The sequence below is a fragment of the Lontra canadensis genome, unplaced genomic scaffold (genome assembly GCF_010015895.1).
Source record: "Lontra canadensis isolate GAN:19392208 unplaced genomic scaffold, GSC_riverotter_1.0 scaffold28, whole genome shotgun sequence".
Lineage (NCBI taxonomy): Eukaryota > Metazoa > Chordata > Mammalia > Carnivora > Mustelidae > Lontra > Lontra canadensis.
Genome location: NW_022631022.1, coordinates 503,203 through 528,127, shown reverse-complemented (window position 1 = coordinate 528,127; position 24,925 = coordinate 503,203). Strand labels below are relative to the sequence as shown.

The 24,925-nt window shown below is 50.9% G+C and overlaps 1 protein-coding gene across 2 annotated transcripts in view; it reads left to right on the top strand.

Annotated features, from left to right (window-relative positions):
* Positions 1-24,014, top strand: part of NOX5 (NADPH oxidase 5) — a 29,463-nt gene extending 5,449 nt beyond the window's left edge. The window contains exons 3-17 of one of the 2 annotated variants that reach the window (XM_032864594.1): positions 1,327-1,477; positions 3,782-3,992; positions 4,853-5,087; positions 6,237-6,390; positions 6,623-6,801; positions 7,782-7,964; positions 9,556-9,688; positions 11,606-11,748; positions 13,576-13,767; positions 15,418-15,462; positions 15,775-15,899; positions 16,179-16,263; positions 16,962-17,061; positions 22,316-22,482; positions 23,477-24,014. In XM_032864594.1, coding sequence (XP_032720485.1) covers positions 1,327-1,477; positions 3,782-3,992; positions 4,853-5,087; positions 6,237-6,390; positions 6,623-6,801; positions 7,782-7,964; positions 9,556-9,688; positions 11,606-11,748; positions 13,576-13,767; positions 15,418-15,462; positions 15,775-15,899; positions 16,179-16,263; positions 16,962-17,061; positions 22,316-22,482; positions 23,477-23,608 — 2,235 coding nt within the window. In that variant the 3' untranslated portion in view covers positions 23,609-24,014. The remainder of the gene's footprint in view (positions 1-1,326; positions 1,478-3,781; positions 3,993-4,852; positions 5,088-6,236; positions 6,391-6,622; positions 6,802-7,781; positions 7,965-9,555; positions 9,689-11,605; positions 11,749-13,575; positions 13,768-15,417; positions 15,463-15,774; positions 15,900-16,178; positions 16,264-16,961; positions 17,062-22,315; positions 22,483-23,476) is intronic. The other variant, XM_032864595.1, reaches the window with a different exon arrangement.
* The last annotated feature ends 911 nt before the right edge of the window (positions 24,015-24,925 follow it).

Genomic DNA, 24,925 nt, shown 5'->3' with positions numbered 1-24,925 from the left:
GGGAGTGAGCCTGCAAATGTTAACTTCTCCCCACACGTTTCATGGGCTAGCATCTGGTGGTGGCCTGTGTCCTTGATAGGGGCGAGCCAATGAGCATCTGCATGTCTCTGCATGCCCCTCACTTGCTGGTAGCAGGGATACTGCTAAGAACTCTAAATGCCATGCCTCCTTCCGTAGTAAACATGGGGAGGGGGAAAAAAGACGTTCTGCCTAACAATACATTACACTCTTTTTTTTTTTTTTTTAAGATTTTATTTATTTATTTATTTGAGTGAGAGAGCACAAACAAGGGAGGGGGAGGGAGAAGCAGACTCCCTAGGACCCCAGGATTATGACCCCAGCCGAAGGCAGATGCTTAACTGACTGAGCCACCCAGGCGCCCCAATACATTACAACGATGCTGTAAATTATCTTAAGCTAAAGACCACTTGGGATGGTAGAGAGTGATAAAGGCATTAACCAGGGATCCGGGAAAGAAAGAGGAGAGCCGAGGCAGGGGTGACTGTCTACAACAGACTTCAACCCCCATTTCCTGCTTGTGAACCCTCATGGTTTCTTTAGGTCAAACACGAAGCCCTGCAGGCCCCTCTCCCTGCCTCCAGGCGAGCCTCTGGCCGGGCATACCTGGGGCACTGACCCCGCCTGTCTTAATTTCTGTGTTGGGTGTCTAACACCAGGCCTGGCAAGTGGGGGCTGTGCAGGACATGATTGCCGAATGAATGGATGAATGAATGAATGAATGAATGAGTGAATAACTGAATGCGTGAATAGAGTGAGTGAATAAATAGGAGCTTAAGAACGAGCCTTAAGTGTAAGCTCAGGCAGCCTAAGCAATAAGTTTAGGGACCATCCAGGTGTTCAAGGGCCATCTACCCTCTAAACCCTCCTGGTTCACCCCAAGGGGGATGAGACAGGACCCGGGAGGAGCCTGCAGGGGGAGACCTCGGTCTGACCCTTTTTTGCATGTTGAGGGGTCTGGACTGCAAGGCTGATGGGGGTGACGGGCACGTAGGGGACAGAGAGCCTGTACAAATGACCAAGCGCGAGGAGCCAGCAGGGGGCTTGAGGCCCAGACACAAGCCCCTCCTCACTGCTGGGATCTGAACAGTGCTTCCACCGGTATCTAAACTTGCTCTGGGCCAACGGGAGGGGCCGTGGACAACACCCCCTGGTGTGGTCAAGCGGGCGGTTCTCACCCCGTGCGCAAGCACCGCGGACGCGCCTGAAGCCCACCACCCCACAGCGCATGCACGCAACGCCCGCCGCACTTCAAAGCCGGGCCCCTCGGCCACCCAGTGCCCATCTCCCGCCCTTCTCTGGCCACAGCCCTTCTTTGCCGAGAGGTTCTTCACTCTGTTTGACTCGGATGGAAGTGGCACCATCACCCTCCAGGAGCTGCTGGAGGCGCTGACCCTGCTCATCCACGGCAACCCCATGGACAAACTCAAATTCCTCTTCCAGGTGTACGATGTCGACGGTAAGGGCTCCGGAGGGGCGGGAATGGTCTCAGTGGGAGGAGCAAAGGGAATCCACCCCCTTCAGTGACTTTTCTCCAGCCCAGGCTGATGGCTCGCTCCCTCTGTGTGTCCACCCCCTCTCCCTCCCACCTTCAACCCCTTTCTCCGGCTGACCACTGCCTCGCTTCTTGGAGAGGTGGCAAGAAGGGGCTACTCTGGCCCAGGAGACAAATGCCCTTAATTCGATCACCAGAAGCCTGAACTTATTTTGAAAGTTTGAAAAAAGAAATTGCTTTATTGCTTTTTCCTTATTATGATAAGTCCACCGTGAACATTTTAGATACTACAGTTCTTTTTTCTTTAAAGAAGAAAGCAAAAACCACCCATAACATTTTTCTGTACTGCCTTGTAATTGATCTCTCTGTCTCTATCTCTCTGTACACACCTCCCCCCGCATTTTTTTAAATGGGATTACGCTCTACTGACTGCCTTTTTTGGCTAAACAACATACACATTTGTTCGTGTAAGACTATATTGCTTTCTAACATAATTTTTACTGTAGCAAAATATACCTAACATTAAATTTACCACTTTAACCAATTTTTTAAAACTTTAACCATGTTTTAAGTGTCAGTGCAACAGCGTTCAGTGCATTCACATTGTTGGGCAACCCACCACCATCCACCCAGAGAACTTTTTCATCTTTCCAAACTGAAACTCTATACCCACTCAGGTTTGGAATCTCAGTACAATTAGCCACGGGGAGCCACTAAAGAGTGTTGAGTAGGGAATTCCCTGGGCTGGATTTGCATCCTGAAAAGTTAAACCTCGATGCAGGCCTGCTCCTGGGCAGGGCCCTCTGGCCTATGGGGTTTCTTAACTCCCAGTCCCACCTGACTCAGTCTAGCCAGACCTCATTCCTGGATCCCACTCCCCAAATTGGCCCCTTTCCCATAGTACATAGGGAGCTGACCACACCAAGTCTCCATGGGACAGTCCTCCTTGATTGCTTTCTGACCACCAAGCTTTGCTCACTCCTGAGAGGTTGATTTTTGATGGGAGAAGCAACACATTCACCTTCTCCTTGCAGACTTTTGGGAGGGGTGGGGAGGCAGTACAGGGCAGGTGAAAGGCAGGAACTAGAGAGCATTCCCTTCCAGTGGCTTCTGTTTTCTCTGAGAGCCAGGCAGGGATTGGATGCACATGGAGGAGAGAAGTGATCCTGTAGGCAGTAGGAGAATTACCTTACCAGAGAATCAGGATAGGGTTTCTGGGCAAGTTGAAGGCCTTGCTGTGGCTGAGGATCAAACCTTCCTGCTCTCTTGAGTGCTTTTCCCCCAAGAATGTTCTATCAGCTGCCCTGGTGCAGGAAGGGAAAGGATAGGTGGCTAGATTCACTCAGGAATGGGATATGTTTAGGTCACTAGAATAGAAGGACAGCGGGATGAGGAAGAGGAATGTGGGTATGAGAGTAATAGTGAAGGGGACCCTGGATTTGAAACTAGCCAAGGAGTGAATAAAGTTGAATGGACCAGAGGGTGTGAAGGCACAGGGGAGGGACTCTGGATGCAGTTAGAGACCTGTGGCATAGTGGCTCTTGGCTAGGAAACCTGAAGTATGGCAGGCATGCTGGAGAGCAATACATGAGACTGCACTGTCATGTGATTACAGACTTTGGCTTGGCCTTTATGATGATTAAAATACCAATAAGACTTTCCATTTATATGCAGCTGCCTTTTTCCAGATACTACAGTAAGTACTTTATAATGATCTGTTATCCTTGAACCAGTTCTGAGAGGGAAGGAATATTATCCCCATTTTATAGATGAGCAAAGTAAGGTTCACTACTCCAAAGGATTTATAGCCTACCATCACAGTAAGGGGCAGAAACATGAAGCCACCTCATGTGTATGTGCATCCAAATCAGGCCAAGAACTCATTAATCATGTGCCCTGCTGTTCATGCAGAGTGGAAAAATACACAGAAAAAAAAAGGCTGTCTAAGCTCAGTACTTAGAAAGGAGGCTGCAGATTCTGGAGAAAGGCATGCACTGAAGCTAAGATTCTCCATGCTTGGGGAGGAGTTTCTCTCCACGAAGCTGGGCAGTGGGGAGCCATGGAAGGTTTCTGAACTGAGGATGACATTATGTACTTTGATCGCCTGATCTACACCCGGAAAGGGACTTGGTTGGGAGAAAACTGGAGGTGGGCGAACAGGGAAAGCTCATCTTTCCATGCAATATTTGGGCAGGCAGGGGGAATCTGCAGGTAGAGAGTAGGGTCCGGGGCAAGCTCCCACTCGGCTTCGATCCCCACTTGGGACAGGCAGCGAGTCCATCGACGTGGATGAGCTGCGCACCGTGCTGCAGTCATGCATGCGCGAGAGCGCCATCTCGCTGCCGGACGAGAAGCTGAACCAGCTGACGCTGGCGCTCTTCGAGTCCGCCGACAAAGACTGCAACGGCGCCATCACCTTCGACGAGCTCCGGGACGAACTGCAGCGCTTCCCCGGGGTCATGGAGAACCTGACCATCAGGTGCGGTGAGGCTAGATTCCAGGGGCGCAGAGCCGCGCGAAAGCTCCGGGGATCCCTCGGCCCCGCCCCACTCCGGCCGCGCCCCCACTCCGGCCCCGCCCCACCCAGTTTCTTATAGCCGACAAAGGCCAGTTCTGCTGGGTGCTCATATCGGGTCTCGGATTTACGGTGTCTTTTCAGAATCTTCACAGTATTAAGCACCTACAGTGGGCTGGGCATTTTTACAAATATGCCAGTGCGTTTTATAGTAATGGAAAGGAAATTAGTGACCGCACCTGAAGTAACTTACCGAGGATCACACCTATAATTAGCAGACATTTGTTCAACTTGGTCAAGCAGGCACTGTTAATTTATACGTAATTTATGCCAATAAACAAATGCATCAACTAGAGAAGTGCTAAGTAGGAAAGAGCTGCGGAGGAGAATAAAGTAGCCGGGGTGTTCCAGGCTCCAAAAAGTGCCACTTTTATGGTTCATTCTTTGTGTATTAGCTTACTCGTGGGTTATTTACCACAACATATCTCAGAATTTTCCATCCTTTTCAATTGCCTCCCCCCACCCCCCACCCCCAGTTGGTAGGTAAGGGAAGTAATAGAAGCAGACGTGATTGTGGCATCAGGCAGTTGGGAGTTCCATCCTGGCTTTGCCTGCTATGTGACTCTGAGCAAGTCGCTCGACCTCTCTGTGTTCTGGTATAAAGGGAAGCCGGCCGCCGGCCAGAAGGATCTAAAGAGTTGGTCGGTTACAGAGGGCGTGGGGTCTCTAGGTTGCCGCTGGGGGGCTGCCCGCCACACCCCGTGAGGATTCTCCCTCCGCCCCGCGCCGGGCGGGTCCCTCTGAGCAGAGCCCCTCTCTCGCAGCGCCGCCCACTGGCTGACGCCCCCCGCAGCCCAGCCGCGCCGGCGGCGTCCCCGCCTTCTGACCTCCGCCTACTGGCACAACCACCGCAGCCACCTCCTCTGCCTGACCGCCTACGCGGTCCTCCACGTGTTGCTCTTCGCGCTGGCAGCCAGCGAGCACCGGGCCCGCGGCCCCAGCGTCATGGTGGCCAAGGGCTGCGGCCAGTGCCTCAACTTCGACTGCAGCTTCATCGCGGTAGGACTGGGGGGCACAATGCCCAGGGAAGCAGGGTGAAGGGGTGAGGTTGCTGGGCGATGCTGATATAAGCTCCTCATAGCCCAAGGGACCCACACGTGGAGTCCTGGAGTGCCAGGGCAGGAGGGCTCCTCAGAAGTCAGCTGGATCAATCAATATTCATTGGACACTGGGACCCAGAGAGGGGCAGTGACTTGTCCATAGTCACACAGCCTGTAAAACACAGCCAGCATTTTTGTGCACTTACCATGTACAGTCAGGGTGCTAGGCCCTCTGCTTTTGATGTTCACAACAACCTAGGTGGCCCCAGGGCAGGTGGACAGCAGACAGAGAACAAAAAACCCTTCCACTGACCCAATACCTGCTCATTTACTTATAATTATATGCATGCCCTATTATCATTAGCCATTAGACTTACAGAACACAATAAGGCAAGAGTCATCTTAATGATCAGGAATGTACATCTTTAGTTCAGATACTCTTCTTGATAATGTCAGCGTCTTAGGTGGGTTTTATTTTTATCCTCGGGACTGGCCACATACCAAGAGTCAGAGTCCCATGACTCATCTGCTTGGTCATTCGCATTAGGAACACTGCTTTCAGTCAGTACTTTCTCCGCAGGGAATCTTGTCTTTCCTGTGAGAGGTAGTTTAACTTGGTTAAAACCAGACAACATCATCTACAAGTCTATCTGGGCACACATATATTGAAAGCAAATGAGCAGGAAGGGAACCCTGGTCTCAAGCCCCTTTGGAGAACCTGGTCTTCCTCCAGGACACCTTGAGAACTAGACGTAACACGTGCCTGTCTGACACACAGACTAAATGAGGGCACCGTGTCGATGCGGGTATTAAATGTTAGCAAAAGCTTCTGTGCTTCTCGTGTGTTTAGGTGAAAGTAATAACAGCAGCCATTCTGTAACATTTGTTCTCCCTGAGCTGATTCCGGAGACCGTGCTTTGGACACCTCAGCTGCGGACCTAGGGGAGCAGCGAAGGCTTGGGGGCAGGGGAGATGGTGAAGGCCTTCCCCACGCCCCAGCCTGCTCAGGAGGCACAGCCAGCTCAGAGGGAGATGGGGAGATGGCTGCTGGGGAAGGGAGACTGGGGCGGAGGGAGAGCCAGGGGGGGCTCTCTGCTGCTCTGTCCAGGTGCTGATGCTGAGGCGGTGCCTGACATGGCTGCGGGCTACCTGGCTGGCTCAGGTCCTGCCACTGGACCGGAACATCCAGTTCCACCAGCTTATGGGCTACGTGGTGGTTGTGCTCTCCCTGGTGCACACTGTGGCTCACGTTGTGAACTTCGGTGAGTGGCCTGGGGCTGGGGGAGAGGACGTGGGTGGGCCTTTCCCCAGCCCCCAGCCCAGGACATGGGGCTCAGCCCCAGTGTGTCCTGCAGGCCCAGTGAGTGGGGAGGGGGTGTCCTGTACCAGCCAGTGGTCTGGCTGGAAGTCTCACCCATGTGGGTGTCTGATGGGGGGGTGGGTTCCCAAAAAGAAAGGTGGAGAGGAAAGAGGTTGTCTTGTGCTCATCTCCAGCGCTTCAGGCTCAGTCCGAGGACAGCCCCTTCCGGTTCTGGGAGCTGCTGCTCACCACCAGGCCTGGCATTGGCTGGGTCTATGGCTCAGCCTCCCCGACCGGTGTGGCTCTGTTGCTGCTGCTGGTCCTCATGTTTGCCTGCTCCAGCTCCTGCATCCGGAGGAGTGGCCACTTTGAGGTGTCCAGCCCTTCCCCTTGGCTCTCCCCAGCTGGGCTCCCCTCTTCATTCCATGCCATGTCCCCTCGCATTTACTCCAGAGCCCAGGCAGTGCCCAGGCTGGTCTGCATATTATGTGCATGTGCTCTGGGGTCTGTCACTGGGCTGTAGTGTATGTCTGCCAAGTGGAAGATATTTGGCTCTGAAAGATTCAGCCTTTTTGCCAGCCTGCCCAAACTGGATTAGACCAGGCTCAAGGAGAGGAAGGAGCACAGACTTGCTCCGCTTCCTCATCTATAAAGTGGACCTATAGTTCTCTACCTATGAAGTTATTTTAGGAATTAAATGAGATGACATATGGGAAGCCCCTACTATTCACCCCAACACGTTAGTTCCATTTTCATTCCCCTCTGTGTAGTGTCCTCAAGATGCAGGAGGTCACAGATTTGGTTTGGAGCCCCCTGGACTAATCTGGTCACATCAGATAGACACATACAGAGCCCCAGCAGCAATCCTTTGATGTGGGCCTCCACATCCTCATTTGGCCAATGAGGAGTCTGACACTAAGACAAATAATCTCGCAGCCCACAATAGCAGGCGTTCAAACTCAGGGCTCCGTTCTTTCTTCTCCACACCCAGGAAATTACTTTCTTTTCTTCCCCCTGAAAATGGGTCAATGTCATAGGGACATTGATGCTGATAAGCGCTTTGAGGGCACTCCACTCTGGCCAGGCTATCCCTAGGCAGATGTTTCAGATGTTTGCTGCGAGTGTTAGGAGCCCTTATATTAAGATCCCTGGGCCAAGCCCCCAGAATAAAGAAACCCCAAAGCTTCCCATCCCCAGCCTCCTACCCAGCTCTGTCTCCAGGAGAGGGTGTATATGACCGAGGCTCTGGGTCTGCCCTGGCTTTGAGGTTGTCTCTGAGCTCTGGCGCTGTTCCACCCTAGCCAGGTCTTGAGCTCTGGAAGCTTACCACTCCCTCCCTCCTCACCCTCACAGGTGTTCTACTGGACCCATCTGTCTTACCTCCCCATGTGGATTCTGCTCATTTTGCACGGGCCCAACTTCTGGAAGTGGCTGCTGGTCCCTGGCATCCTGTTCTTCCTGGAGAAGATCATTGGGCTAGCAATATCCCATATGGGAGCCCTTTGCATCGTGGAAGTCAATCTCCTTCCCTCCAAGGTGCGAAGGGGAGTTGCAGGTGGAGGGCGCAGCAGCTGGATACCCTGTTAGACTCGCAAGGAGATAGGGACCAGCATAGCTACAGCCCCTGCCCAGCAGAGGAGACGAGCAAAGTCTGGGATCCAGTCTGGCCTTCAGGAGTGACACCTGAGGCAGAGGAATGACAGGTAGTCAGGACACTGCTTCAGACCAGCTCACAAAGCATATTAAGAACCTGCAAGTTGCCAGGCCCTGTGTGAGGTAGCAGAGACACAACGATGGCTCGGGTACTGTCCTGCTTGACCCCTAGGTTACAGGGCAGGGCTGTGCTGGTGAGAGTAGAAGGTCAGGATGTGGGAAACTATCCTTGAGCTGTCTGAGAAGCCTCCAGAAGGAGGAAGGAGTTGCCACATCAGGGTTCTGAGAGACGAGCAAGAGTTTGCTGCACAGACATGGAAGGGTACTCCCAGAGAAGGAACAGCACCAGCAAAGGCACCGGGTTGTGAGTAATGTAATTTGTGAGTAATGTAATTTGGCACAGCTGGAGCCAGAATGCCAGGAAGAAGGGGTGGGTGGGGCCTGGTGGGCCAGGAGGCTCCACATCTTGCAGGCAATGGGGAACCCCTGAGCAGGCTGGTAGGGAGGGGGCAAGGAGTCATATTAGGTTGGGTCTTTATTCCAGCCAGATTTCTGCAGTCGCTCTGTGGGAGATAAGATAGCTTGGTGAGGACTTTTGGGAGGTTATTGCACGTATGCAGATGAGAGCTCATGAGGGCCTTCACCTTAAATGGGGGCTGTGGGGTGGGGGTGGGGCGGCCTATCACAGAAAAGCTCAAGAGGTCACCGGGTGCATTCGGGGTGGGAGAGAGGAAGGAGCCCAGGACCTCTCTCAGGTGTCTGAGTGACAGGGCCATTTGTGGGGAAAGGGAAGGCAGTTCCAGGTGGGCTCACTTCCAGGCACTTGAGTGTGAGGTGGCCGTGGAGAGTGAGGGTTTTTATATCAAGGCTCTGGCCTCAGACAGTGTGATGAGATTTGCATCCCATAGTTTGCTCACTGGTGGGCTTGTGCAAGCTCATTAGCCATGCTGAGCCTTAGCTTCCCATCTATAAAGTGGAGAAAGAATGGCATCCATGTCTGAGAATGGCCATGAGGACCAGAGATCATACTTTCCGTGCTTCACACAGATCTGGCACCCAGTGAATGCTCAGTGAGCCAAAGCTGTGGTCCAAGAGGGTGTCATTCTCCCAGGGGAGATGCCCATGAGTGGCTGGAATCCCAGCCAAATGCTACAGAAGTTCCTAGCAAAGGGCTAGAGCTGTCAGGGGTTTACAGAGAAGGGGCCATTAAAAGCTGTGTTTACCCCCTAAGAAGTGGGATCAAGCTATGAGCCTCACTTCAGACACATCTCAGCTTTCCCACTCTCTGATCACAGCCCGCCCCCAGCCTGGCAGAGGGGTGCAGGGTGAGCCCCACTCAGGCACGGGAGGGTCTCGAGTCCGGGTCTGCCTGGGTAGTGGTGGAGGAGGATGGCCTGGCCTTTGACCTCTTGCCCAGGGGGAGCCCCTGGCAGTTTTGCCTGCACGGATGACCCTGACCTTCTTCTCTCCCCAGGTCACCCATCTCCTCATTGAGAGGCCCCCTCTCTTCCACTACAGGCCAGGCGACTACTTGTACCTGAACGTCCCCAGCATCGCACGCTACGAGTGGCATCCTTTCACCATCAGCAGCGCTCCAGAGCAGAAAGGTATGGGGTTCTGCAGGGCATCAGGTGCAGGCTGGGAACCAGGAAAATGGGAGTGAACAAGACCAGAGACCCCCAGTCTCGCCTTCCAAAAGCTCCCTTCAAAACCAGGAAGCAGATGCCCAAACACTTACTGACTGGGCAGGCCAGGGCTGGACGAGCTGCCATGAAGATCACATGAGGGCCAGTCATTTCCCCCCGTCCCTGTGGAGCCTCAGGGCAGCAGAATCCCTCGAATCCTTCTTCCCCATCCCTGGACCACAACCATTTCTCTCTGGCTCCCCAGCACCCACAGAACTGCTCAGCTCACCCTTCCTCCGCTCAGTGGACTTCTGGTTCCCAGCCATGTGTGTGCCTGCTTCCAGTCCTGGGCTGTCATCAGAGCCAGCTCCTGGACCTCTGCCCTCTTCCTAGGCCAGAGATCGGCCTTTCTGCCTTAAGTGGCACCTCTGGCAGGGAACACCTTGCATGACCTACGACAGCGAGACCCTTGCTCAACTCCATGAAGGGTAAAGGGTGCTGGTTGCCTGTTTTCTCTGGCCCATCCATATTAAAAGCTTTAGTTCTACTCAGGAAGCCTCCCAGGGAAACCTAGTGCCCACCGTTCAGGGTGCAGCCCCAGGTTAAGGGTTCCCCATGTGAGACTGCCCACCACCTGCCCTGAGTGGTGGCTCACATGTACCACGAGGCAGAGGTGGGGGTGCTGGCAGGAGAGGGAAGGTTGTTTTCTTCCAAGTTTTCTTTCCTGTTCTGTTTCTCAAGAAGATGCCTGCTCTCAGAAAAGTCAGACAATATAGAAATATGTACAGAAGAAAATTTAAATTCCTCAAATAATTCCATCCAAAGAAAGCCATTGTCAGTCTTTTGGTGATCTGTCTTAATGTTTCTTTCTTTCTTTTTTTTTTTTTTTTAAGATTTTATTTATTTGAGAGAGAGAGCACAAGCAGCTCTTGGAGAGCGGCAGGCAAAGGGAAAGGGAGAAGCAGGTTCTCTGCTGAGCAGGGTGCCTGATGCGGGGCTCGATTCCAGGAACCCGGTATCATGACCTGAGCTGAAGGCAGAGGCTTAACCGACTGAGCCACCCAGGCGACCCTGTATTACTATTTCTATGTGGCTCTATTGGTGCAGAGAGAATTTTGTCTACATGGATCGCACTGTTCACACTGTTTTGCAGTCCACTTTTTCTCCATGCACAGAATGTCTTTGAAGGTCTTTGCATATCCGTTCTTTTAAAATAAGAGCTTTCCTCTGTGGCTGCGTGGTATTCTAGTATACTGATACTAGTGTGATTATAAGGACTGTGTGCACTATACGGAGGCGTCATTGATCAAACCCCTTCTCCAAGGGCTTTCTTCAGGGTTTCAGCTTGGAATCTGCCATCTCCTGGGCCCCAAGTCACCTTGCTCTAATGTTGTGGATTCTCTCTTGTGCCCTTCAGCGGAGGAGAAGCTGCCCCATGCTGCCTTCTATCAGTCATCCACTCCGCAGAGCACCTGAATAAGCCCCTGTTCCATCCCAGGCACTGGGCACAATGAAAGCCATTGGTCCCACCACAGCCTGAACACCTCCAGTGTGCAGAGCCATTGATGGGCCCCTGGTTGAATGTGGGAGGGAGTGGTCCTTGCCATGGGGAGACCCTGGCCTGATAGAGGAGGCAGGGCCCGCACCTCCAGGGAGCTTCCCTGTCTTGGCAGAGGAGACTGAACCCTTGCTTTGTAGGCTTACGTTGACTCCATGGATCTCATGCTGGAGAGATCAGATTTCCAAGTCCCGGGGCTGTGACTCTGGTTGGGACTCAAGGAAGGACATTCCGTCTGGGACTTGAGCACTTAATGCCCAGCTCCAGTCCCTGGGGTGGGACACGTCTGCTCCCTGCTGGAGGAGCCAGTGCTGAGCCCCCCTCCCTCCCCCCTTGCTCAGACACCATCTGGCTACATGTCCGGTCCGAAGGCCAGTGGACAAACAGGCTATATGAATCGTTCAAGATGTTGTGCCCCATGGACTGTGGCTCTAGACAGCTGTCAAGGAGTCTGAGGAGGAGAAGGAGCCAGAGGGAGCCCCAGGTAAGTGGCTTTGGGGGAGGAAGGGTCCACCGTGGAGACAAACCCCACAGGGACCATGTTGCTATCTTCTTGGCTGGGGAGCATCCATCCCTGGGCAGCTGCTGTATATACCCGCTGAACAGCCACACAGGGTGAACCAGCTGTGAACTAACTATGTGATCCAAGAGCCTGATGTCCTCCCCCAGGACCCCAGGTCCTCCCCAGGCCTCCTTCAGAAGCCGGGGGGCAATGGAAAGGGAGAGGAAATTGAGATCAGAGAAACCTGCCTCCATGTCTCTGCTCCAGCACGTTCTAACTATACGGCCTTGCACACACTTTGGCCTCACCAAGCTTTAGCGTATTCATCAACGAACTGGAGGAGGCCCCCATCCTTGGCCTCCCTTGCTCACACGATTCTTTTAAAGGACCGTGGATGGAATGGATGCAGGTAAAGTACTGAGCTGACAGGACAGCAGGGTCCCCATGGACCCCCCATCGTCCCCGTCAGCAGCAGCAGTGGAGCCATTGTTATCTTCTGAGCCCTGATGAAACTCACAAAGCCGGCAAGTTGCCAGTGTCTGGAATGAATGCAGGCTCTGGGAGGTTTTGGAGGAATACAGCGAGATCACAGTAAAAAAAAGACAAAGGAGGCTGAAGGTATCTGGACACAAACCTAGTAGACAATACCACTCAGCTGGGAGACGTGTTAATATGGGAAAACCCTGCCCAGGGTCAAAGGAAAAGAAGTCCCAGGCCTGGCTCAGCCCTGCCATGCCCTTGTGGAACTTAAAGTCCAGGCAAGAAAATGAGGCAGAATCCTGCCAGTCCAGACCAGAGGCAGGCATCCCTCCCGAAAGATGCAAAGCTTTGGGAAATGAAGGGATAGGTAGAAACAAGCAGGACGTTCTCTGGACAGAGGAAGCTGGCTTTCCAAACCAGGTGACTCCTGCACCTCAGGAAACAGTGAATAGATTCATTAAAGGCTGTGTTTCTTTGGGACCTCAGGCACCACCACTGAAGAATAAATTGGCACGATCTTTCTGACACGTGGTCTGGCCACACGTGTCAGCCTCTTAAATATGTGGACCCACTGGCCCCGCATTTCCATTTTTAGGACTAGTTAATTGGAGAGTTGCACAGGAAGTGCATTAATCACCGTTTTCATTCATTCATTGAGCAAATATTTATTGAGCACAGCACCTATGGTTTTCTAAGGACTGTTCTAGGTGCTGAGGATCTGTCAGTAAGCAAAACTGAACGGTCCCTACTTACCTTCTGGCAGGAGAGACAGACAATAAACAAACAAAATACATGCATAATGTGTCAAGTGAAAATAAATGCTATGAAGAAAAATAAATCGGGGGAGAGGGATAGAGACGGGAAAGGTGCTATTTTATATGTGGTGGTTGTTAACAAAAATGAGAAAATGGAAATACTTGAAATGCCCAACAATAGGGGTGTAGCTAAATAAATCACTGGTCATCCTTTTCAGGGAATAGTAAGTCCCTTAAAAAAGATTATGTAACTGCATATGCATTAGCATGGAAAACTAGTCAAATATACTAAGTGGAAAAGGCAGGTTAGAAAGCGGTATGTTTCATTTATGCAAGAGTGTGTGCATGCAACCGTGTGTGTATGTGTGTGTGTGTGTGTGTGTGTGTGTGTGTGTTTAAGTAAGTAAAAGTCTGGAAGGACCTAGAAAAATGTTTAGAGGCGCTATTCCGCTTTATTCAGGGTACTTTTTCACTTTATTCTTGCACGTACTATAACATGGGAATCTCTACAAACTAGCATGTATTGATTTCATGATTTAAATAACAAAGCAGTTTCCACTTTGAAACCAAACAGAGCTTGCCCAGCCAGCCCATGCATTCGGGAACCTCGGCACAGGGAGCAGTGGCCTTCAGCAGGGACGTCACTGTGGAGCTGACCTCCTACATGCCCAAGGGAACTCCACAGCAGGGAGACAAAGGCCTGGTAGGCACAGGGACCGAGGAAGGGGCTCCAGCCCAGCGGGGAGCCCCAGCCCATCTGGGCCCAGTAAGGCTGCGGAAGCTGGGGCTGGAGGCGGGAAGCTGGGGCTGGAGGCGGGAAGCTGGGGTGTTTTCCTCCCAGGGGTGGTGAGTCCTTGGAACTCGGGAGAGAGATCCTTAAGGGCAAGCCACACACAGGAAATGTGCAGGACACGGTGTTCCCATAACCAGGCACTGGCGCACCCCCTTCAGAACTTTTGCCAGTCACTCCCCACTGAGAATCTTTCCAACCTAGCATCTCTCTTTACTCCCCAACAACACTTTCAACTTCATTGTATCTAAAAGGCTGCTTGAGATGGCTGCTTTAATGGCAAACTAGTAGCATGTACCATCATTGGAAGATAACTCTAGAAGTAAAATCAATAAAAACCCATGTGACTCCATTCTTGCCCGATGTTCCCGCCTGCTCGTGCTCCAAGCCTGAAGCTGAGCTCCACTCCTCCTCTTTCTCTCTTGGACTCTCTTTCATACTCTTTCTCTTTCTCACTTTGTAAAATTAAAAAAAAAAAAAAAAAAAAAAAAGAGGTGGGACTGGTGAGTGTTGCATGTCAAAGATCGCTAACCATGATGTAGGCTTTCTCCTTGCAATCGGGAGTCTTGAAGGACAGTAGCATTTGTCCAGAGCACCTCTGACACCAGTAGTTCAAGCTGACACCATGGGGGATGCAGCATGCAGGGGACCCCACACAAAGAAGCAATGTGCCATCATGGGATGAGCCCTGGACAATCAGCGGGAGACCCAACTCTACCCTGAGCTCTTTGGGAACTGCAGCAGGTCATCCCCACGCTCTGAGACTGCGTTCCTCCTCAGTGAAATGAGGATTTTCTCTGGATGATTATGAAGGTCACTCCTAACTCTGCCTTCCAGCACCAGACAAAGAGCTACCCAGGCCCCTGAGGCCTGTTTGGGGGCTGGGGTCTGCTTCCTTCACCTTTTGAAAGGAAATCCCCTGACCTCCCAGATCTAGTCTGCTGTGTGCTGGGGCCTGGAGCAGTCAGGCAGAGCAGACAGAGGAGGCCTGCTCCCTGCCCTCAGTGGCTCCCATCACCAGGCCCAGAACAGGGTTCCAAGGGCAGGGTGGAGCTGTGAGCCAGGCCAGCCCAGGCTTTTTTGGCTGGTGCATCTGGATAGAGCTTCAAGGGGCAGCAGCTGCTTCAAGTGAACTGGACTCTGAAGGCTGCACAGGAATTTGCCTGCTGGGGAAGAGGAGAGGGTGTTCTAGGTCAAGGGGAGAGAATGTTCAAAGCCAGTGGTGTATCAGAGACACGCAAGTTAGAAGAGTGGCTGGAGACTGGGGGTGAGTGAGTGTTCTCCAGGCACTCCCGAGGCTGCCTTGTATTGGACCACAAGAGCCCATTGTTAGATTTTCAGGAGCTTTAAGAGCCAGTCATGAGATGCAGTTATTACATCAGAAGCCACGATGGCAGCATTTATACCAGAAATCTCCAGACACTACCAATCAGTGGTTTGGTGATATTTTCTTTTTTGGAAGAGTCAGTTTACCAGCACATCACTGACATTCTCCCTTAGAAGGGCTCCCTGGAATGCCTGGGGAAGAAAACAACAGTTCCCTTTTTGTAAAGTTGTTCAGACCAACAAGGGCTGGGTTGCCTCTGAGAATTGCCTGATCCACCCACAGCTCTCTGCTCCCTGCAGGTCTCTGAGATGTCCTCTGAGAACCACCTGTTTTGTAACATCAAGGTAAGAGGGTCTGGCGGGTGGACGTGCCCTGTGCTGCAACCAGAGGAAAAGAAGCCCTAGGTACCCCAGTTCTCCAAGTCCCCAGCATCCAGAGAAGGGGACCAAACCCATCCCTTCGCAGGCGCTTGGTTCCATTCTCACCAGCTCTGCCTTCTCACATCCCAGGGCTCTCCCAGACTTGTGCTCTGAGCACAACAGTGGGGGCCACTTAGGCCCAGGTGACTGCCTGCATGTAACGGGGGGTGCTGAAGCCTTGGATTCCAGCTCTCCAGGCACCCAGCCCTCTTTCCTGCAACGCCCTCCCGTTCACAGTGCTACATCAGCGGCCCCTACGGAACCCCCACCCGCAGGATCTTTGCCTCTGAGCATGCGGTACTCATCGGGGCAGGCATCGGCATCACCCCTTTTGCCTCTATCCTACAGAGCATCATGTACCGGTGGGTGGACAGGCTGCCACCCCTGCCTGTCTCCTGGGACAGAGTCCCAAGAAGCACCCCACTTCTTCCCTCTCCCTTGCTCCTCCCTTCTCTCCTTTCACCCTGTTTTCTCTTTCCTCCCTGGTCCCTCCTCCCTCTCTCTTTTGGCTCTCAATCCTCCCCTTCCTCATAGGGCAGGCCCTGCCACCTCACCCTTTCCCCCCAACCTCTGTACTGTTTTTTGGTCTGAGAAGTCTCATATCCACCCCAAATTCAAAATCACTCATTGCCTCTCCTCAGGCACCAGAAGAGGAAGCACATTTGCCCCAGCTGCCAGCACTCCTGGATGGATAGCATCCAGGATGAGGACCTGAAGCTCCGCAAGGTAAGCACTGCCTCCTCCAGGCAGGCCTCTGGACCCTCTCCCCTGGAAATCTCCCTGACCTGAGCGAGCTCTCCTGTGCAAATGCAGGGGAGGGACAGATGACTCTCCCTCCTGCTTGGAATGGCTGGTCCCTGTGCTTCCCTCAACACCCCGTGTTCTCCTCGTGCCTCCCATGTATCCAGGCCTCCACCCATCACCTCTGAGAGGCATTCTGGGACCTGAAGGTGGAGTTCCACTAAAGACCTTGGAACCTAAAAGTCAGGCAGCTGGGATCCAGTTATAACCTTGACATGTGCTAGCCATCACCTGGTGGTGGTTTAAAAAATGAAAATGTTTGCCTTTTGAAAATGCATTATTTCCTATAGGCCACTTAAAAGAGCTTGTAGGGGGAAAATAAATAATGTCCTTCTGCCTTCTTCCTAAGCTTAATATTTCAGCACACTGCTTGCTATTAACAAGAGGTTATTATAGAAAATCCTGACCTCCCAGTAAGGGACCTGGGTCCTGATTCCATGCTGCTCTGTGACCTGGGCAAGGTTCCTACCCCTGCAAACCTCCGTTTTCCCCTCCATTAAGTGGGGATGATAGCGTGTGCCCTGACCTCACAAGGGTGGTCATCTAGGTGCTGGGGATCTCAGATGTGAGCACGCCCTGAACGAGGAAGGGCCAACCCTAAACAGAAGGGCCTCTCTCCCCAGGTGGACTTCATCTGGATCAACCGAGACCAGCGGTCTTTTGAGTGGTTTGTGAGCTTGCTGACCAAGCTGGAGATGGACCAGGCCCAGATGACCCAAGAGGGTAGGAGAGGGACAGGGCCCGAGGAGGATGGCAGCAGGGTGGGGGTTTGGGCTCGGGGTTGGGGGGTGGTTTAAGACAGTGTTTAAATTATCCTATTTCTATCAAAAATCTGGGGGAGAGAGGAATGGTTTTTCTTCCACCCCTAAAATGTAACATTTACAAAACCAAAAAAAGAGGAGAAAAGTTATTCATAATCCCATCCAGCTATGCGAACTATTCCAGGCATTTTAAAGGATCTCCTGATGTTTTTTTCTTATTTACATTTACAAAAATATGTATCCTTTTTTTCTAATTTCCCTCTTTTGTGGTATTTCTTTTAATTCACAATGAGCACTTGAAAATTTATCTTTTTAAGATTTTCTATTTATTTATTTGACAGAGAGAGACAGCGAGGGAGGGAATATAAGCAGGGGGAGTGGGAGAGGGAGAGAAAGAAGCAGGCTTCTGGCTGAGCAGGGAGCCCGACGCAGGGCTTGATCGCAGGACCCTGGGTTCATGTCCTGAGCCGAAGGCAGACGTTTAGCGACTGAGCCACCCAGTTGCCCCCCACTTGATGAAAATTTAGATTCCTGAGCCTCATCCCAGACTTCCAAATCAGGATCTCTGAGAGCAGGGCCCAGGAACGTACATCTTATTATTGTTATTATTATTCATTTGAGAAAGAGAGAGAGAGCAGGGTGCAGAGGGAGAGGGAGAAGCAGACTCCTTGCTGAGCAAGAAGGCCAACGCAGAACTCGATCTCAGGCCCCTGGGACCATGACCTGAGCCAAAGGCAGCTGCTGACCTGACTGAGCCACCCAGGTGCCCCTCCCCAGGAATGTACATCAGATCACTCTTATTCACACTTTCTTTTTTTTTTTTTAAGCTTTTTTTAAGGGATAATTTACATAGGATAACATTCACCAATACAAGTTTACAGTAAATACAATGACATTACGACACATATGTACAACTGTGTAACCACCACCACAATCAAAACATGGAGCATTTCTATCACCATGCCCCCAAAGTTTGCTCATCCTCCTTTGCATCAACGCCCTGTCCCCTTTTGCAGCTCCCTGCAACATCTGATCTGCTTTCCATCACTATAGTTTTGCCTTTTCTAGAATCTCCAGTAAGTGGAATCATATGACAGTCACAGTTTTCTAACTTCTCTCACTTAACATAATAATTTGAGACTTACCCATGTTGCTGCAGGTATTAGAAAATAGTTAATTCCTTTGCTGTTTTGTGGATATACCACAATCTGCTTTGCCATTCACTTGTGAATAGATGTTAGAGTTATTTCCACTTTTTGGCCATTCAGAATAAAGCTGCTCTGCGTATGTGCACACAAGTCTTTGTGTGGACGTATTTGCTGGGTAGTGTGGTATGTGTCAAACCAGTTTTCCAATTTCTGTGTTTCCATCAGCAGTGGACGAGAGTTCCACAGTAGGTTTTCAACCTTGCCAACACTTGATCTCAGCAGTGTCTTTCATTTTAGCCATTCTAGTGGGTATGTAACAGTATCTCAGTGTGCTCTTAATTTGCATTTCCCTAACAACTAATGACAAAGATAGAAGTACTCCCTCAGACTCCCTGCTCAGCATGGAGCCTGACGCAGGGCTCATCTCAAGACCCTGAGATCACAACCTGAGCTGAAACCAAGAGTCGGATGCTCAACTGACTGAGCCACCCAGGTGCCCCTCCAGCATCAGTTTTTAATGTACATAATCTGCCAGTAAAGACGAACAGGTGAAGAGGCATAGGTAGTGATTGGGGCTGAATGCTCGGTATTTTTCCTGATGAGATGGCCATCCATAAGTGTAGAGAATGGTCTAAGGTACAGGTTAAACAGCTCAGCATGTACGAGTTACTTTCCTGTTTGGTCTCTTCTTTTATACTTTCACCAAAAATGAGTCTTGTGATTGTCCTTCTCCAGCCCCACAATCTTCCCCCTCCCTGCCCCCGAGTGTTGCTGCCTACGCTTTGGGCTAAGCCAAGGCTTAGTCTGTATGATGGCGTGTTTCTCTGGGTTTGTCATAGTCTTCACAGGACATTTTCATGGAACACTGAGGTTTTGTACTGTGTTTTAAAGTGAATCTGTTAGAATCATTGTTGTGTTTTACTTACAGAATAATTAATATGAGGAGGGATATTTTTAGGTATGTTTCTAACTTTAGAGAATTGGCAGGGGGTGGGGTATTATGCTGGTTGAGTTCAGTGGAACCGAATCTTGTTTGGCTATTTAATTATCCTAAGGCTGCCACGAGTGAATTAAAATTCCATGATAAATAGTTTATAAGTTCAAGTAATCAAACATGTTTTTTTTAATAAGAAACATTCAAACAGATGTAGTTTAGAGTAACAGACATTCAAAGCCCTAAAGCGCAAGTCAACATGTTTGACACAGAATTGGTAAATTCTAGAATGTTTCAATGAAGCTCTTCGCCTTTTCTTGTAAATAACAATTATAGCAAATATTTATAGAGCCTCAAATTCATTCTCAATGCTTTTATGTATATTAACTTATTAGAAACTCAATTTTACTAGGACAAGCTAGGGGGGAAGTTTAGATTTCATTTAAATTTCCTGGTTACTGGTATATAAATATTTGCTATTTGCTTCTTCGTAATCTGTGTAAACAAAGGATAACAGCAAACCTGGTGCTTTGTAGTCCCAAAGCCACTTGAGTCAACAACTTTATTACCTCAAATTTCTTCCAGGGTTTTTCATTAACTACAACAGAAACCCGTGACTTCTGATTTCAACTCTAATTATTTACCAAGGTTTGAGTTCAAGAATCTGTGGCTTATTGCTTTTAATTTCTACAGCTTAAGCTTCAAATATTCTGTTTGAGTTTGAATCTTTATTCTATCCCATAGTAACTCTCAAAACTTGGGGACATTATTTAACTGCTTTGCTTTGATTTCCTCGTGCTAAAAATATGGATGGAGCTAGTACCCACCTCACAGGGTTGTCATGAGGAGTCAACGAGATCATCTGTGTGGCACATGGAACTGGAGCTTAATAACTGCTCAGTAAAGTAAGCAGCAGCAGAAGTAATTGTAATAGTAGCAGTAGTAGCAATCGTAGTAGCAGCAGCTGTAGTAGCAATGGTAGTAGTAGTAATAGTAGTAGTGGCAGTACTAGCAATAGTAGTAGCAGTAGTAATATAAGTAGTAATGGTAGTAGTAGCAGTAGTACCAATAGTAGTAGCAGTAGTGGCAATAGTAATAGCTGTAGTAGCTATAGTAGTAGTAGCTATAGTGGTAATAGTCATAGTAGAGTAGCTATAGTAGAAATAGTAGCAATAGTAGCATTAGCAGCAGTAGTAGTAATAATCATAGTAGCAATAGCTGTAGTAACAATAGTAGCAGCAGCAGTTATAACAGTAGTTGTAGTAGCACTAGTAGTAATGGTGGTAGTAGGTGTAGTAGCAATAGTCAGAGTAGCAGTAGTCATAGTCATCATAGTAGCTATAGTAGCAATAGCATTAGCATTAGTAGCAGCAGTAGTAATAGTAGCAGTAGCAGTAGTAGTAATTAAAATCAAAGTAGTGGTAGCTGTAGTAGCAATGGTAGTAGTAGCAGTATTTAGTAGTAGTAGTATTGAAGTAGTAGTAGTATCAGCAGTATTTAATATAGTAGTAGTAGTAGTAGTAGTAGTATTTAATTAAGTAGTAGTGGTATTTAATGGCTCTACAATGAATGATATGTCAGTGGTCCACCATGCTCCTGCTACTGGACAATGTAAATTTGTTCTGATTCTCCACTATCATATATAAAGCTGCAATTAATATATTTGTGTACATAGTTTATTTCCTTCTTTTGGATGATTCCTTTAAGAGAGTGTCCCAGAGATGGAATGACTATCTCAAACACAACAGTTCTGGCAGGGGTGGAAACCATGTTGGGTCATTCTCCAGAGCTCCTTCTTCTCCCTCTTACCACAGTGTCGTTCTCCCTGGCCCCCTCTCTGGGGTTAAGGATTCTGAGGAAGGGGAAGAAGGGTCAGGGCTCTCTCAAGTTAAGTGGTATGTGAAACAAAATATATTCTCCCTCCTAGGGTCATTTGCATTTTAACAGTGACTGAGACCTCAAGCCAAAGGAAAAGGGAGCTAATGGCAACATATGAAACAATAGAGGGCCAGCCGGGATGGCAGGGATCCTTTAGTCTTGGGAGAGGAGAAGGATGGAGTGATCATCCGCTCACAGCCCCAATGTCCCAGATCAGGCCCCGTCATCTCTGGCTTGGACCAATGCTCAAGTGGAGGATGGTATCGCCAGCCTCTTCCCTGTCGTGGCCCACGTGGAAAATGATACATTAGTCTGCCAGATCAGGGAAAATGGAGGAAACTGCTTGAGCACAGAGGTGCCTATCAGGGAGCTCAAATTGCCCTGTGAGCCAAAGGGATCAAGATCTTAGCAAACCCGTCCCACTACAGGCGTCCCACTGTGTCCAGGCCTGTGTCCCTCCCGCCCTCTGGCTCCCCTTCTGGGATGCTGTTCTCATCCTGCCACACCCCACTCTGATACCCACTACCTGCCCCCCATTTGCCAGCTGGGCATTCAAGGCCCTTTCCCTTCCAGCCTCAGTGTGCGTCCGGTCTCCTCTCTCCCATCTCCTTTTGCTCCCGTTCAAGGATCCTGTATTCTAGGTGGGCAGTCATGTCACTCCCCACAAACACCACATCTCTTCCAGCCTCTCACTCTTGGCTCACCTGCCCCCCCTCCTCAGGATGCCCTCCTTTCCCGCATCCCACCCTAGCTTTGAATTGTGCCCCTCTTCCGAGACCTGTCCCAATCCCCACAGTCCCAGAAAGCCCCTCGTCTGCCGCAGCCATTCTCTGTAGCTCAGTACCCTTTGCCACCTGACCCCCTCATTCAACCCTTGACCCTTTGGTCTCAGCTTTTCGGCCGTGCCTGGCCTGTGTCCCCAACCAAATGGAACAGACACCACGAGGTGTGACAGGGCATGAGCTTCGGAGCCCAAGGACTGCCATGCTCCCCTGGAATGCGTTTCCCCTTCGAGTCCTGAGGTGGCTGTGGGGTGCAGGCCGGACTGTGGATACAGTCACACTGTGCTCCTGGCTCAGAGCAGGCCCCGCTCCAGCAGTGGGCCAGCTTTCCTTCTAAAGCGCTGGTGGACCAAAGGTGTGAGCCCGGAGCCCTCATGGTCTCGCTCCAAGCCCCGGGGCCAGGGGCTGACATCATGCCTGGTCCCCATTACGGGCGCGAGCCCCTCAGTGCCACCTTTGCTTCCCACCACCCAGACCCCTTCCTGGAGCTGCACATGTATATGACCTCTGCACTGGGCAAGAATGACATGAAGGCCATTGGCCTGCAGATGGCCCTCGACCTCCTGGCCAAGAAGGAGAAGAAGGACTCCATCACAGGCCTCCAGACACGCACCCAGCCTGGGCGGCCCGACTGGAACAAGGTAAAGGCCAGCGACAGCCCCACTGCCTGCAGGGACCATTGGGGCAGAGAGCCTAAGGCAGTCGCTGGGAGCCTGGGGATGAGCAGCTGGGGACCGAGCATGAGGCCAGGGGCCAGGATCCAACCAAGATCACTGGCTGCATGACTGGATCTCTTTGTTCCATCATTGGGCTCAGTTTCCCCATCTGTTCCGCAAAGAAGTTAGTCAGTTTGACCTCTTAGGCCTCCCGCAACCCTGACTCCCTGGGAATCTGGGTCAGAAGTCCTGAGTAGATGGGGTCTTGGGAAAGCACCAAGTCCTATCCTTCTCAGTACAAATGGAAATACTGAGGCACAAAGGAACAAAAGTTTGCAGTCTTTATTTTGTTTCTTAGATTGGTTTTTAGATTCTCTTCCCCCTGAGTACTTGCCAGTCCGAGGGCCGTTAGTGTGAGGTATCAGAAGTTACTGCTTTTCAATCCATGGGCAATGATCACGCCAGAGAGTGAGGGAAGAGGACATCACTGGTGCTTGGGCACCAAGGAGGGCTTTTGGCAATGGCCTCCGTAAGCAGAATTTGGGGTGGGAAAGGGTCTTCACTGGGGGAATGGCCAGAGTTTAGGAAAGAGACATTTCAGTGGAGGCATGTGACCGGGGGAGGACTAGCGGGATGTCCGGGCAGTCAGGGTTCAGTGTGCCCACGGGGCCCTGTCGCTGTTCCCCCAACAGCACAGTCTCCCTGCGGATGTGCTCCGGGAATGGAGGGCCTGGGTCCTCTGGTCCAGCCCCTTCCTGGGGTCTGGGTCAGGTTAGGGGTAGAGTAAGTGGCCCCCCAAAAGAATGCATGTTGGACCCTGCGCTCTGAAGCCACGCAGCTGTGCCTTGGAGTTCCTCACGGGGACAGAGGGACATCGCTGCTGACCCATTATGTTGTCAGCCCCAGCTGGGTGTGTCCCTGAGCGGTTCCACAGGCTCACTGCCCTCCCTCTGCTCTCTCCTACCCCGTGTGGGCTCAGGTGTTCCAGAAGGTGGATGCTGCGAAGAAGGGCAAGGTGCAGGTCTTCTTCTGTGGCTCCCCAGCCCTGGCCAAGGTGCTCAAGGGCCACTGTGAGCAGTTCAGCTTCAAATTCTTCCAGGAGAACTTTTAGCCTCATCTCTCCCAGTTCTGCCCAACCCACACTGCCAGCCAGCTTGACCATATTGCTCTCATGCCCCACCGAGACCAGCCTCAGAGGACCCACTTTGTCCCACTCCACCCCCAGAGCAGGAGCGCCCAGGGGCAGATGGACTTCCTTCAAGACCCCGGGAAAAGTGCGGTGCATTCTGGGATTGCTGAGAAACTGACCAAGTCAGAGGCCAGCGGCTCCAGAAAGAAGTGCAGAGGGGGCTTCCCAGGCCACTGCCCCTCCAAAAGTCCTATGAGGGAGGCTTCCCCTACAACAGTGGTCCCACACCTGCTTAATCACAACAATCATTCGGGATTTTATCCCGACATTTTTTAATGAAAATTTTCAAACATAAAGATAACTAAAAGAATTGTACAGTGGACAGTTACCCAGTTGCTGGATTTCTGTTAGCATTTTGTTTTATTTGCTTTTCTGCATATCTTCCATCTATCCCTCTCTCTATCCATCAGTGCCCCTTGTTTTTCTGATGCATTTTAGAGCATGTTTTGTCACTCCCTGCAGTGGAGAAGCTAAATAAGAGGGTGTTCTGGGGCGCCTGAGTGGCTCAGTGGGTTGAGCCTCTGCCTTCAGCTCAGGTCATGATCTTGGGGTCCTGGGATCGAGTCCCACATCGGGCTCTCTGCTCAGTGGGGAGCCTGCTTCCCCCTCTCTCTCTGCCTGTCTCTCTACTTGTGATCTCTGTCTCTGTCTCTCTCTCTGCACCAAATAAATAAATAAAATCTTAAAAAAAAAAAAAAAAAGAGGGTGTCCTGACTTAGGGTTTGGGTATGCATTGGGAATGCTCCAAAGTCATTTGGAAAGTTGGCAGAGCGGAGTCCGTTTAGCATAGGACTTCTCTGTCTCTCTGTCTGTCTCTCTCTCTCTGTTCACCTAGAATTTTGTATCACGCAGACAGTGGGAGCAGATAGAGGAACTTGAATACAGATTCTAAAATCCATTAAGGGTCCACATGTTTGACTTAGGATCACACGAGTCCTAAGGCTTTCTCGCCAGACATACTCCAGGTAGCCACTGGAGGGCGCTGCGGAATCAGAGGTCTTGGAGGTTTTGCTTGCTGGGAAGGAGACCGCTTCCTGAGCTGCAGTGAATCCAAGACCAGCCAGAGCAGACTGTGCCCCACCCTGAAGCCCTGGCTCTAGGCAACACCTCGAGGCCCAGACGTGGGTGGTCTGTGAAGTCAAGAGAATTCGTTTTCAAGATCAGAGTCCTCTAGCTGCCGTTCCCTAACAGCCCCTCACAGATGCACATACAGACCCTCTCCCTACCATGCACCACCCC